Here is a 14902-nt window from a genome sequence, read left to right on the forward strand (position 1 = left end):
AGAGTGCCCAGTGGACAGCCTGGGAGTCTGGGACCTGGCTCCAGTCCAAGCCCTAGTACAAACATTCTGTCTCACCTTGGGCTAACTGCTTAATTTCTCTGGGCCCACACATTTTCACATCTAAAATGTTAAAATGGGGACTAGAAATAAGAGAACAGAACAGATAATAATCAAAGTTCCTTTTCTAAATCTTCAATATATGATCCCCTGAAATAACAGGAAACTAAGTGGGAGGGCAGTTTTAAGTGATGTTGTTTCCAAAAACATCATAATCGGGGAACAATGGAAATTCCCAAGGAGGAGACTTCTTGCTAATTGCTGGATGGTCTGCAGAGAGCTGTGGTCCCTATTCTTAGGTGAAAGGAAGGCTTTCATACAGGGTATTACTGCTCAGAAACAACAGCTCCCAACTGCCCTTCATTTCATCTTGTGATGAGATGAAATGTTTGCTTCCATATGCCCATCTGAGAGGGCTCTCAATTCAACCCAAAATGTCTACATGAGGCCCATCTCTTTGTTGGTTTATGGTATTTCAGCCATGATTACTATTCACTATACAATCCTTATATCAACATTTGCTTCAATCTAGTCTGAAAATGCTAGAGAATATCCAGATTGACATAGTAAGAGGTAAACTACTATACAGGAAACGTCTTTATCATCTGTGTCAAGGTCATATACTGAAAGTGGCCAAGGATATTCATTGTTAGTTGCCCACATGTAAAAATGGGGTTCTGGTAGGCACCTCTAAGAACATTTTTCTGATATACCTTCTGGGTTGCTTCAAGTAGCTAATATTCCATAAATGAGGGAGATCTGGTAGTGAGAGATGAACAAGCATAGTGTATTTTATCTCTGGATGCAATGTCAGTGTCAAAAAGAGTTTAGCTATTGATATTTTTGCGACCATTGCCAGCAACTCGCCCATGATATGCAATGTATAATACGATATAGGGGAGAATTCACAGCATCAAAGGCCAGTGCTGAAAAAATATATTTTAGATGCTTAAAAATATATACTTTACAAACCACTGAGAGTGATTTGAAACTCAGAACAGGGAAAATCCCCTAAACTTCATGAGACAGCCTTGGAAAGTTGAATGGTATACTTATTATTATTTTTTTTTTTTAGCAAATCTGTAACCATCTTACATAACTTAATAAATTATAGGCTATCCATCATACCTTTCTCATCCCCACATCACTCTGAACTATATTATTCCTGTTACCCTTGACTCCCAAATTTTCTTGCTTTAATTTATCTGCTGGTTCTCTTATGGCCACTGGAGAATTAATGGTGCACGTTAATATGCATACCTTGTTGGGGGTAGCACACGTGGTGGGGAGATGGATGCATTCCTGAGTAAAACACCTCGGTTCAGATCTTGGCTCTACTTGAAACCAGCTGTGTGACCTTGGACATGTTACATAACCTCTCTGTATTTCAGTTTCCTTATCTGTAAAGTAGGGATAATAATAGTGTCTACCGGCCAGGTGCAGTGGCTCAAGCCTGTAATCCCGGCATTTTTGGAGGCTAAGGCAGGAACATTGCTTGAGCCCAGGAGTTAAAGACCAGCCTAGGGAACATGGCAAAAACCCATCTCTACAAAAAAAATACAAAAATTAGCTGGATGTGATGGCGTGCACCTGTAGTCCCAGCTTTGCAGGAAGCTGAGGTGGGAGGATGCTTGAGCTCAAGAAGTTGAGGCTGCAGTGAGCTGTGATCATGCTACTGCACTCCAGCCTGGGCAACAGAGCCAGATTCTGTCTCTAATAATAATAATAATAGCAGTGTCTTGAGGCCACAGTGAGCTGTGATCATGCCACTGCACTCCAGCCTGGGCAACAGAGCCAGACTCTATGTCTAATAATAATAATAACAACAACAGCATCTACATCATAGGATTATTGTAAGAACTAAATTGGGTAATTCATGTGAAATAATACTCAAAAGCGTATGGCATATACCTGTTGACATATACTTAGTATTCAATAAATAGTAGCTCTTGTATGTATTCTTAACTCTTGACAATTGAATTTGTTGAACTTCAGTGTGTGTGTATGGTATGTGTGCATGTTTTAGTGATTATATGAGTTGTGTTTTGCTCTGGCTAAAACTAAAAGTAATTTGCCTTTCTTGCACATGTATGAGCTAGTGGGAGGAGGAGGTCCTCGAGTGTGGCATGACACAAGGGGAGTTATTCCAGGATTAAAATACATCTGCTATGGGGACAATCTACATGCAGACAATCAAGTTGGTTTGATACGCTTTATGAATTGATATCTCATAGGCCTTTCCACAGACACTTACACCCTAATGTAAAACATCACTGAGAGGTGAAATGACTAGAGGCTGTGGCCAAATGTCCTTAATTCACTGGTCTCCCTCTCCTTCTCCGTCCAGTGCACGGGGATATGCATGTCTCCTCTGTGTTGTAGGTGAGACTGTTCATCCAGAATACTTCCAGAAATTGGACCTTCTCCATACATCCACGATCAAGGAGCCGCTTTATACCACAACTTCCTCACTTTTGGAAATGTGTGTCTCCCAACCATCCCAAGTTTAATGGGGTTTTAGCTGTGTTTAAGGTTGGCTGCAGGTGGGCGATGGAAGGAGGGGGTTTCTTTGATCCATCTAATGAATTAATGAATTAACCAGAGGTGGGGTTCAGAAGCCAGGCTTCTTACTGTTGCTGAAGCAGGGCTGATTATGAGCTAGCCTAACTGCTGGAAAAATGCAGCTTCATGCTAGAAGAATTAGGGACATGGCCCAGTCCATTCATCTTCCCTAATCGAGTTCTTGGGAAATACACACGTAGATTAGCCCCTAACAATGACCCCCGGCTGATTGCTTGGAGTACCCTCCACCGTGCCCACAATGGTACTGACTAGCTCTTTATGTCCTGCACAAAGGAAGCCCCAACTCCCCCTTGTCCTCCTCTGCCCTGTCTCCCCCACCCCCATCACCACCACCCCTGCCCTCGCCAGTGGCTGTTGAAGTCTTTTCTGCTTTTCTCCCCAGACTCTGAAATAAACAGTAAATAAAAGCTAACCTCACCTGGACTTATTAGGAGGAGCTGGGCAGTTCCAGAGGAATTAACTTTGGAAAACAAGGCCATAAACCCCTTAGCAGCGTGTGGGCAGGAGCTTAAGAAAACGCTGCCAATCTTTGTTTAGCGGTGATTATCAAGATCAATTTAATATTGGGAAGTTTGCATAAAAAGCATTCTCGGTCAGAGGGGAAACAACAAATACCAATTAATTATCCCCATGGCTGCCCTCTGCTCACCAGCACCTCAGCACATCAGCCACCTGGTCTGTGTAACTGGCAGTCAGACCTTATCGGGTGCCACCAGGCCATTTACGGGGTCTAGAAAGGTGGAGGAGGGGCAGAGGAGGAGGCAAAGCCTGGTCTGTCAGGGGACTCTCCAGAGGGTTTGTTAATTTGCCCTGGATGCCAGTGCCCAAAGCCCACTCTCTATAGGGTCTGACTTTATTTCTTCTGGGAGCTAAACGGCTTCTACCTCCACCTCTTAGATGCAGAATTCAGTCTCAGAGAAGGATTAAAGACAGACTGCAGGCTAAGATGGGCTTTGATTGTTTTCAAAAAGATCACAATCTACAACAATAATTACAAATGAGCTGCAGGCAGAAAACACTGGACAAGGAGTCAGTGGCCTGAGTTCTAGTCCTTACCCCTCCACTTAATAGCTGTATCACTTTGAGCCTCAGTTTCCTCTTCTGTAAAATGGGGACCAATATATCTGTCCTGCTCACCTCACAAGGTTGTGAAGATCAGATGATATGAAGAATGTGAGAAGATTCTGAAAACTACAAAGCAACATGTTGAGAGAATTGCTTGAGCCCAGGAGCTCCAGGCTGCAGTGAGCCACCAACACGCCACTGCACTCCAGCCTGGGCGACAGAGAGGGACCCTGTGTCTAAAATAAACAAACAAACAAATAATAAATAAATAAATAAAAGTGATATGTGAACACTGTAAAGTGCTATTAACTTTCATTAATTTAGCTTTTTTCTTAAAATAAAAACTAATTTCTGACTTGCATTAGTTCAGTTTCTGTCTCCTGCAGTCACATGCTTGCCCTTATTTTGGTTTGCCTTTATATAGTTTTATGAAAAACAGGTACGCCCATCACGGGGAATTAACCACTGAATGATCCTTGAGGAACTGGCTTGTCCTCCGCAAATATCCTAACACCAATTTAAAGGTGGAGGATCTGAGGGTATGTGTTTTCCCTCTTCCTTTGTCTTGTCTTCCAGACTGGATGTTAAACTCCACCAGGCCAACGGCCCTGGCCTTTCCCAATTTGTTTGATGCCCACGACCTGGCCCTAGACGGTTGCCTTGCCCTCTAGAGGGACGCAGCAAACGCTTGTCTGAACGTAAGCGGGATAAAGAACACGCCCCTTTATCCCGCTGTGGAGATCAGAGCGCCTACTGAAAAGGAGATTTTAGGGATGTTGTCCTCCAGGTTCTTGAGCTTTCATAGGAAAGCATTTTAATTCACGGTTCAGGCCACCAGCTCAGGGAAGGCCAAGCGCCCTTCTCGGGTCTCGCCTCAGACTTGAGGGGTGAGATGTTCACAGCGCCATTGTCCATCCTCAATGCGGCAGGTGAAATACACTCACCCTATCAAATCATCTTTCCGAGTGGCCGATCAGTCGCTGTGGGCCACGGAAGCCTCGAGGGGGTCCAAAGGAGAAAGAACTGCAAGCCTGCAAGCCGATTACTCCTGAACTCTCGGAGAGGCGCGGGGCCTTCTCCCAGGGAGAAGGTCCTTCCCCAGTCAGTTCGGGGCCATATCCTTGGTCCGGAGAAGTGTTGGAGGGAGGTGGGAGTGCGACACCGCTGTAACTTCAGTAAAGGATCCCGCCCTCCCCGCAGGACAGTGGGTGAGAGCGAGGAATTCCTGGTGGGTCTCCTGCGGGACCTAAGCCCGGCTGCACATCCGACTCCGGGCTCCCAGTCTCCTGCTGGGCAATCGGGCGCTAGAGATCACCGGACTTGCAGACAGAAATGGCCCTGGGGTTGGCGCTGGGGGCAGGGAGGAGGGCTGCCGGCGCTCAAGTCCGAGGGGACTGGGAGGAGTTAAAACAAATGTAGACGGACAAACTAAACGCGAGGTCTGGGACTTCGCACAACCGAGCCAAGGAAGGAGTGGGTCCAGAAAAGGGAGACAGCGAGGGGAAATTCAAACTGGGACTGGTGCGGGGCTGGGAAGCCTTCGGCTGGGCCTCCGCGCTTCCAGGGGACGCAGGCCAGGGTGGCGGCCCCGCCGAGGTGAGCCAGAGGGGGCGAGACGGGCGAGTCTGAAGTTGGGAAGGGGTGCGTCCAAGGAGCCAGGTGACCCCTAGGGGTTAGTCTGAAGTGAGAGGGCAAGCCCAAGGTACAGGGAGACAAGGGGAGAGATGAGCCCAAGGGCGTCGGCCCCACTGAGGCAGGACTAGGGGTGCGCCGCGATCAGGTTCCCCGGCGTATCAAGCATCGCGCCGCCGATCCCCGGAGTGTGTTTGTAAAGCTTAAAACGGATCAAGAGGTGGGAGGGGAATGTTCCTAGTGCTGGGGGTGGCCAAGAGAGGACCCTGTGGCTGGTCCGGGCAAGGACACGCCCCTCTGTGGAGGGAGGGGCCTAGAGAAGGGGCTGGGTCCCGGGCGATAGCTGCGGAGCCGAGGGCCAGTTGGCTCCCCGCCTTTAGCTCCAAGAGCTCCAGCTACCCCGAGCCCGAACTTCCGACTTCTGGGACTAAGGCGGCAGCGGGCTGAGCGCTCGGCCACCCCCAGCGTGCGCAGCCCGGGTGGGCTTCGCCCGCAGAGCTTAACTTAGGGTCCGGACCCTTCGGGTTGCACCGCCACACTGGGAAAGAGCCGGCTTCGAGCCTCTCCTCTCTGTCTCCAAAGCGCCCTCCCGCCTCCCGGCGCCCCCCATGCACCTGCCGGGCTGCGCGCCAGCCATGGCCGACGGGAGCTTCTCGCTTGCGGGCCACCTGCTCCGCAGCCCGGGAGGGAGCACCTCGCGATTGCACAGCATCGAGGCCATCCTGGGGTTTACCAAGGACGACGGGATCCTCGGCACCTTCCCCGCGGAGCGGGGTGCCCGGGGCGCGAAGGAGCGGGATAGGAGGCTGGGCGCGCGGCCCGCCTGCCCCAAGGCGCCCGAGGGAGGCACCGAACCCTCCCCGCCGCCAGCCCCGGCGCCGGCCCCAGAGTACGAAGGTGAGTGCTCACCCCTGGCTGTGCGAGGCCCTTCGGGCGCCCGAGCTTAGGAGTTTGCCAAACGAGAGTGTCCCTTCCTTAACTTTTATTAAGGCACCTGGGCGCGGGGTTGGGGACTCTGTTTATGGCGGGAGCTTCCAATTTGCGTTCAGAGAAAGCTTAGGACCGCATTGCCGCCCTCACCCCGGACCTCCCCGGGCCATCTCGGAGCCCGTAGGCGGGCTGGCCAGCGCCCACGGCGAGGAGGGGTCGCCCCAAGGGTGTTCTGGGGAGTGTATCTGACCCTCCCGGGCCTCGTCGCCCCAGGCCCTCGCCCCTACTGCCCCAAGGAGCCCGGAGAGGCACGGCCGAGCCCAGGACTGCCCGTCGGGCCAGCCACCGGCGAAGCGAAACTGTCAGAGGAGGAACAGCCCAAGAAAAAGCACCGGCGGAATCGCACGACTTTCACCACGTACCAGCTGCATGAGCTGGAGCGCGCGTTCGAGAAGTCCCACTACCCGGACGTGTACAGCCGCGAGGAGCTGGCCGGCAAGGTCAACCTACCCGAGGTCCGGGTCCAGGTAAAAAGCCCAGGTTGAGAAACTGGGATCCGGGAGGGCCCGAGGCCCAAACTGCAGCCAATGCTTCTCGGAATTCACGGGCGTTCACGCATTTATTACTGTCCTTCCTCGACTTGGCACGCCCAGAGTCCCAAGGGAGAGGCACAGCTCTTCGATGTTCCCTGTGCACCACCCTTCAAGTAGTATGTTCCTGTTTGTAGTAAGAGCTCCCCTTTGGGGGTTTCCCTCTTTTAAGCTAAAAAGAGAAGAAGGGAATGACTTGCAAGATGAAGAAGCCGACAACTCATTAGACATAGCCAGGAAGGGGTTGGGGATTGCTGTGTGGAAAGGGAATGCAGGTAGGGATGGAACGTGACAAGATTGGGGCCGCAAATGCTACCCTCGTCACTAACTGCGTATACTGAGTTGAAAACCAAAACCCTGTTTCCTTGCAAAGGGCCTGGCACCTCGCAGTTGAAACTTTGGTCGGATTTGTTTAAGAAACTGACTTTTCCTTTTCTGGTGCACATCCAACCAAACTTCTCGCTGCAAAGGCCTTTTCTTTTTATTGTAAAGAGGTTTTCGCTTTAATTAAAGCTGAATTATCTTTAATCCCTGATCATTAAAATATTTGAAAGCCTTAAATATTTGCTAGTCATCTGTGAAAAATCTGGGAGGATTTCCAAATTGGGAGAGTTTACAGAGGGCTGAAAGACAGACATTGGGAACAAATTTCACTGCATCTGAAAGGCAGTGGAACTAAGATGGGATTTTTGTGTGTGTCTAATAAGTTAGATTTCCAGGAAATGAGAATACTCAAGTGTTCGGAGCTTTTATCCATGTCTTAAAAGTAAAAGAGGACAAGCTGCTGCTTTTTTTTTTTTTTTTTTTTTTTTTTTTTTTTTTTTTTTTTTTTTTCCTGCTTAGTTTAAGAGTTGAAAGTAATGAGTAAAAGTCATGGCTTAAAAAAATATAATTCCCTAATGTGAGTTGGGATTAACCAGCAAGGACAGTTCAATGTCTCCTAATTTGGGGCAGTAAAGCTGCAATGATTTCACTGAAGGGATGGAAATTTTAGCACCTGCTTTCAAGAAAGGAAAGATGGGAGAGGGAACGAATACAAGAGAAAGAAGACAGGCAAAGCCTCCCAGTACCCTACAGAATTCAAGCAAAGCAGACTCAGCTCCCTGGGGACCTGAGCCCACCTGCATCCTCCCTCATTCCTTGTTCAGGGGTTTTGGCTTCTTCTCTAAGTTGTGAGATTCTTGAGAACAGTGTCTGTGACTTCTTTGTGACCACAGGGCCAGCACAGCACCCAGCATATGGCCATTCTTAACACATGACTATGATGTAATCAGATGGTAGAGATACTAGGCAGGATCTCCCGCACTGAGGGCAGCAGTAGAGCATTGCCATAACCGACCTCAATCCTTCTGTCTATAACCCGGGACACTGGATCTGAAGGCTACAGCTGACAGACAGGGAAGCTGAGGAGGTGGTGGGACAGGATCCCTCACCAAAATCAGTGTTTCTTTTCACTACTGTTGGCAAATATCTAATATTTAAGGAAGACTTGAGGCCTTAGATATGCAGCTGAATCTTTTCTGGGATGGTACAGTGTACTTACACTTTTGTTGTTTCTCTTTTTCTCCCTAATTACAACCTCTCACACACTTTCCCTGCGGTGCTTACGTGCTGAATTGCTGTTCTTTCAGCTGTCCTAGGGAGTCCTCCGCCTTTATTGACTGAAAACGACTTTCTCCCTTCTGAGGTTGTGACAATCTCCCATTTCCCTTCATAAATATAGCACTAAAGCCACCAGTTTGGCTGAAGTTCTTTTGTGTTCTCTACTAAACGGATTCTCTGTCTTGCCTGTGAAGGTGGAACTGGTAGTAAAAATGTAATTACACATTTTCCAGCGCTTTTATCAAATCAGTAATGAAGTTTCATTGGAAGAAACCCGACGTTACTCTTGGCAAGAACTTTGTATATGTAAAGAAGAAGAAGCAAAAAACCTTGTCATTGAGCTAAGGTCTTAGGGTAATGTCAAAATTAGCTTTGTAATGTAAAAGTAGATATAATAGACTGGAATGATTATACCCCTTGAAAGTAATAAGAAACAGCAGAAATAGTAAGCAGATATTAATTAAATAAAAATGAAAATATTAAAGCAGCAATTCAAATATGCTTGGGGCAAAATAAACCCCACTTGCTCCTATCTAGTTATCATAGCCAGTAATCCGTGAAAATACGTGAATTTTAATCCCCATTCTCGCCAGTTACTCTGCTTAACAATATTTATTTATACCTGTATTTAGAGACAAAGGGTAGGTAAAGCAGAGAAAGTCTGAGACCAAACTACAGCAACTTAGAGCTGTACCATACAGGGAAGAAGCAAGTCTAAACTGTTAGGAGGGGCTGCCAACCAGCAGGTCACAGAAAATTGGTGAGATCTCATTTCAAAGTTCTACGATCCGATTGCAGTTAAATTCACTTTTTTTCTGAGCTCCTGCTCTGTACTAGGATTTGGAAACAGATACAACCACAGTTATGGATGAGATAAGCAGAGAAAAGGGTGGGACGCCGCGGAGGACTAGGATGGGACAAAAAAAGAAAAAAAAGAAAAAAAAAGAAAGAAAGAAAAGAAAAGAAAAAGAAAAAAAAAGGTGGAAAAGAAAAGAGAATGCTAGGTGGGAGGAGTCGGAGTGGGTGGAAGGAAGAAGATCCGGGCCCCCGCTCGGCAGGTGCCTAACAGTTGCGCCCCTAGTTTTATTTGAGGAGGAGGGAGTGGAACCTGCCGGGCTGAACGGGCTCAGGGTTGGGGACGCGGCCTCAGCCTCCGATGCCTCCCGACAGCCCCTGTGCTCTCTCCTGCAGGTGTGGTTCCAGAACCGACGGGCTAAGTGGCGGCGGCAGGAGAAGCTGGAAGTGTCCTCCATGAAGCTGCAGGATTCGCCCCTCCTCTCCTTCAGCCGCTCTCCGCCCTCGGCGACACTGTCGCCCCTCGGGGCGGGCCCGGGCAGCGGTGGCGGGCCGGCTGGGGGCGCGCTGCCGCTGGAGTCCTGGCTCGGGCCGCCGCTGCCGGGCGGGGGCGCCACGGCGCTGCAGAGCCTGCCGGGCTTTGGGCCGCCGGCGCAGAGCCTGCCCGCCAGTTACACGCCGCCGCCGCCGCCGCCGCCGCCCTTCCTGAACTCCCCACCGCTGGGCCCCGGCCTGCAGCCTCTTGCGCCGCCGCCGCCCTCCTACCCGTGCGGGCCCGGCTTCGGGGATAAGTTCCCGCTGGACGAGGGGGACCCGCGCAACAGCAGCATCGCGGCGCTGCGTCTGAAAGCCAAGGAGCACATCCAGGCCATCGGGAAGCCGTGGCAGGCCCTCTAGGGGTACTGGGGACCGTCTTGGGAGCCGACCCCGGGCCGAGCGCACCGTATCCACATCCTCTCTACCAGGGACCCCCCCCCCCCCACTCGGCCCCTCTTTTCCTATCGCCTGCAAGCCACCCGCCAGGCATACCATGTGCCTGCTCCCGACGCACTGGAAGAAGGGCGACTTTCAGGCCTGAGGAGAGGCTCTCTGGCCGCCTCAACACATTTCGCGGACCTCAGCCCTGCAGCTGGAGGCCAGCAAGCTGCCGGGCCCCGCTGGCCACGCCGCTCCCATCCCCGCGGGCGCTGGAGCCTCCAGGCCCAAACAGGCTGAAGCTTCTGAACTTGGCCATTCCCAGGAGACTTGGAGATCCCCAGATAATCGTAACAGGGAAGCAGGGGCGGCGGAAAAATAGAGGTTGAGGAACTTTTGTATAAGTAGTTTCAAAGTATTTGAGAGGAGAATTAAAGGCATGCTTGTTTTGTTTCGACTCTGTTTAAGCACGCTTAGGACTTGGGGAGAGGAGTGAATATGGGGGTTCGGGAGGAGGGCGCGCTGATGGACAGGGTGCGTTAGGGAAAGAGGAGGACTGAGAAGAAGCTCAGGGTTCTCCCGTGAAAATTCTAGGGACACTTCGCTGCACCAGAGAATCGTCCCCATTCGGAAAGCTTCGGCGGCCTAGACCCGAGGCGCCCTTCCCTGGAGCGGATGTGCGCGCGTGGGGTCCGGAGTGGAAGGGGCTAAGGTTCAGCCACTAGCGCGTTCCCAGTTCCCCCACTAGCCCCATAGTCCAGCGGCAGCTGATACTTTGAAGTCTGACTTTAATAGAAAGCGTCAAGACCAATTTCCCTAGGACGCGACGAAGTGTCCCCCGGCCCCTGGCGTCCCCGCTCTCCTAAGGGCTCCTCTCAGCTCACCAGGTAGATCTCCGGTTCGGTGCCAGTCCCTAACACCCACGACTGGTGACTAGCGGTACAAGCACTGAGACAAAGAGCTGCTTTTCCTTTTCGGAGCCGCGAGACTCTAACCTCCCCAACTCGCTCCACACTCGCCAACCCAGAGTTCGGCAAAAGGCGAGTCTGGTGAGGTGCCGTGCTCGGAGAGTGTCCTGGAGCGCCCTGCGGCACCGCCCGGAGGACTAGTTCTTGCGAGCGTGCCCTGGACAGTATCTGCAGTTCTTTGGCGCCGGTTCTAGGGCGAGGAAGGAATCCCGAAATCTCAGCCCGCTTCACAAGCTCCTGAGACTCTCGGAAGAAGGACAGTCCCGGACTTCCGTCTGAGCGATATCCACCGGTGACACTGGAAGCTGGGCCACGGCCAGCAGAACCTGGATGCCTGCCAACAGGTCCTCGCCACACCCCACCCCACCCCACCCCCGTCTAGTCTACCCCACAACCCCCGTCCCTAAGCGTGCTTTCGGGATGATGCCGCCAGAGCCTTAATTGGCGTCAACTGGCTACTGTCTGTACCCGTAAAGATTGTGTTAAGTACCAAGACCCTGGCATGACGAAATATGGATCGTAATCACGATCCCCCTTTCCCCGAAATCCCCTGACTGTTCTCCGGTTCCTGAAACCGACTTGGGAAAAGGATGACCACACTGGAGCTGGAAGTAGGGGAAGCCTCATCATAGTTTCCAGTCCTTTCTCTGGGGGTTCCGAGAGGCTATTGCATAATCAGGGCTGTGTACCCCTAGACCTCCGGCTGGTGCCTTGCACACAGTAGGCTGATGAGTAAAAATTTACTGAATAAATTATTTCCCCCAAGAGGTAGGGAGTAATATCTGCACTTTCCCTCACAAGTATGTCTCCTTGCGAGAGACGAATGGAGTAGCCCATGTGCTATCACCTCTTAGCAAGAAAACAAAACAAAACAAAACCAGAATGAGTGTTTGGCCTATCATTTGTTTCATCCTTTCATTCCCTAAGGATGATTTATTTACAGAACTTCCCACTTCGTGGGCTCCAAGTGAGTACCACACTTGCCCTGTCCTCCTTCTTACCGCAGTCTTGGGCACCTGTGACCTTGAGCATGCCACCATCAACATCTTCTTCACTTCCCTTAGATCATTGCCAAGATTATCCATTTCGTCTCCTCTGTGCTGTTTTTCAGTTCTTTCCCTATGTTTTTCTGCTACTTCCACTTCATCTTCTACTGTTTAGTTTCAGACGATAATAGATTTTCTTCTAAACCATCTCTCCAGGCATCAACAGACTGAGCCATACCCAGATTTCAGAGACAAGCCCTCGGAAAATGATCACAAAAATATCAATAGCTAATGATCATTGAAGGCTTACTATGTGCCAGCACTCTTCTGAGAGGTTTACGTCTACTGGCTCAGTTAAGCCTCACCACAATTCTGCCAAGAAGATACAATTAGCCCCATTTTATAAATAAGGAGACTGAGGCACGGAGAGGTTGTCCCAGTTTACACTGTTTCTAAGTGTTTAGGACTGAAATAACCAGAAGTGTCCATCACAGTGCGTGTTGGGAAAACATTGCTGATAAGTGCTCCTTATATCAATTCTACCACAGCTCATTAGGCCATATTGGGAACAGAGATCCTGGGCGGTGGGCACTAGCTGTGCTTTCCCGAGCCTCCTGGAGAGATCTGCACACAGCATCTGCCCCAGGGTTCCCCCGTCCCCAAGCCCCGCAGGGCAGCTCTGAGGGTGGGAGATTCACTGCCAGCTCCAGGAGTAGGGGTGCAGATGGGGCGGGAATCCAGTACTTAACTCTGACTGGAGGTGAGCAGCTTGTGATAAAGAGCATTAAAACCCCGACGGCCCTGAAATACTTGGGGCCTCTCAGTTCAAGCCCATGGCTAGAGAATACTCTTTGCTGAGGCGCTGGCTGAAGTTGGGGCACAAGCTTCCAAAAGTAGACTGTTGGCTCTGTCGGGCATGAGGCTTTCGGGGACCCCGAGGGAAGCCTGCATCACTTTCCCAAGAATCACATTCAATGGTTCTTGAATCTTCCCTAATGAGTTTGCAGGTTTGGCTCAGGCGATGCCACCAGTGCCCATAGAAGGAAAACAAGAACCACATGGGTCTCACGAGGTTCCAGAAGAAAAGGCACCGTGCTGCTCCAAGAACAGACCTAGGGCAAGCCTCGATTGGTTTCAGTCAATTCAAAAGGTCTGGAGATGCTTCCTTCCCAAACCCCGACAATGTCTGCTCTGCCCGGCCCTAGGAGGAAAGCAAGCGGGTCTGTAGACCCGGATCCTCTTCCGCTCCTGTGAACCAGGTTGGGCGGGGCTCTCAGACAACGAGGGCGGGGCGGGGAAGGACGCCGCGGATTGGACCGCGTGGAGAGAAGGGCGGAGTCAGACACTGTTCGGGAGGTGAGTTGCTGACAGCTCTTTGAGCCTCAGGGAACCTCCGCTGACCCAGAGAGCTGGAGCCTGCCGGGAGCGAACCTCCCCGGTGATCGTGGCCACCATCAGCCAGCCCCACGGCAGTTTTTGTTTTGTTTTGTTTTGTTACAGACAGGGTCTCGCTCGGCGCCGAGGCTGGAGTGCAGTGGCGCAATCATAGCTCATTGCAGCCTCGACTTCCCAGCCTCAAGCAATCCTTCTGCCTCAGCCTCTGGAGTAGCTGGGACCACAGGCGCGCGCCACCACGCCCGGCTAATGATTTTTGTTTTCACTTTTTTGTAGAGACGAGGGTCCACTATGTGTGCCAGGCTGACCTCCAACTTCTGGCCTTAAGCGACCCTCTCGCCTCGAAATCCCAAAGCGTTGGGATTACAGGCGTGAGCCACCGCGCCTGTCGGAGCATTTTAAGTTTTGCGTTTTTCCTTTTCTGGAGCATTCTCTGTGCGCGAGGGCGGCGTGTCCATAGTGCGCGCCATGGCTCCCGGCTTCTGTTGGCGATGCTCGCAACCCAATTTCTTTCCTGCACGGACGCAGGGGACTGAGGGTTCGGCCTCTCTGGATTCCTGGGTTCCAGAGGCTCGACGTTAAGAGAACAACCATAGGATCGCGGAGGCGCCCTCGCTCTGGGTGCTGGGGTTCGGCGCTGCGGCCCTGGACGGGTCCAGGCTGTGTATCCCTAGTGGATTTCCTAGTTCTGAACCCAGTTCTGTCCCCTGCCGGTCTGAGCCCCCATCTGCGCTCCTCAGGAGGGTGATCCGGGCTGGTGAGGGTGGGATGGGGTGGAGGGACTAGAAGAGAACCCCCAAGAGGGGAGGGCTTTGACCAGAGGTCAGCAATTAAACTGGGACCACCCTGCTGAATTTATTTATCCTAAATATATATTTAATGTTTGGGGAATGGGAATTGTCAAACTAGTGGAGACAATCCCTATCTGTCCCCCACGCCGCCCCAGTTAATCTAGAATCTGGTGAGGGTAGAGGGAAGGTCAATTCCTCCCTCTCTAGTCCAAATTCACCGGCTAGTTCAAAGTCTTTGCGGAGACCGCCGGAGCCCACGCGCAGGAAGCGGGGGTTGGGGGCGGCAAGAGAGTCCAGGACCCCCAACTCAGCTTCCAGAGAGCCAGAGAGCGCGTTCCCCACAGGGTCGGCGTACGGTGAGGGCACCCTGGGTGCGGACCCGAGAGCCCTGGCGGTTTCAGCATTTGATGAGATGCTCTCCCGGTCATCCACCCCTTCCAGCTCCGCCCCTCACCCCAGGCTCCCAGCCCCACTCCCAGCCTCGCCCAGTCCGCTTCTCCAGCCTCCATCCCAAGAGCTTCTTTTCACCAGCAGAATCTTGTTACATGAATGGAATCCAAGCCTCTAGAAGGTGGGCAGGGAAAAACTGTCAG

At 51.5% G+C, this 14902-nt stretch overlaps 1 protein-coding gene and 1 long non-coding RNA gene across 2 annotated transcripts in view; one reads left to right on the plus strand and one right to left on the minus strand.

Annotated features, from left to right (window-relative positions):
* The window catches only part of LOC105477044 (uncharacterized), a 144411-nt gene extending 137565 nt beyond the window's left edge, over positions 1-6846 (minus strand). Inside the window, exon 1 of the long non-coding RNA XR_984422.3 lies at positions 6778-6846. This is a non-coding gene — a long non-coding RNA (uncharacterized lncRNA). The remainder of the gene's footprint in view (positions 1-6777) is intronic.
* LOC105477041 (retina and anterior neural fold homeobox) lies at positions 5934-10661 on the plus strand. Its single transcript, XM_011733358.2, has 3 exons — positions 5934-6234; positions 6541-6794; positions 9651-10661. Exons 1-3 carry the CDS (start codon positions 5946-5948, stop codon positions 10149-10151), a joined length of 1044 nt encoding a protein of 347 aa, XP_011731660.2. The 5' UTR covers positions 5934-5945; the 3' UTR covers positions 10152-10661.
* The last annotated feature ends 4241 nt before the right edge of the window (positions 10662-14902 follow it).

This window comes from Macaca nemestrina, chromosome 19 (genome assembly GCF_043159975.1).
Source record: "Macaca nemestrina isolate mMacNem1 chromosome 19, mMacNem.hap1, whole genome shotgun sequence".
NCBI lineage: Eukaryota > Metazoa > Chordata > Mammalia > Primates > Cercopithecidae > Macaca > Macaca nemestrina.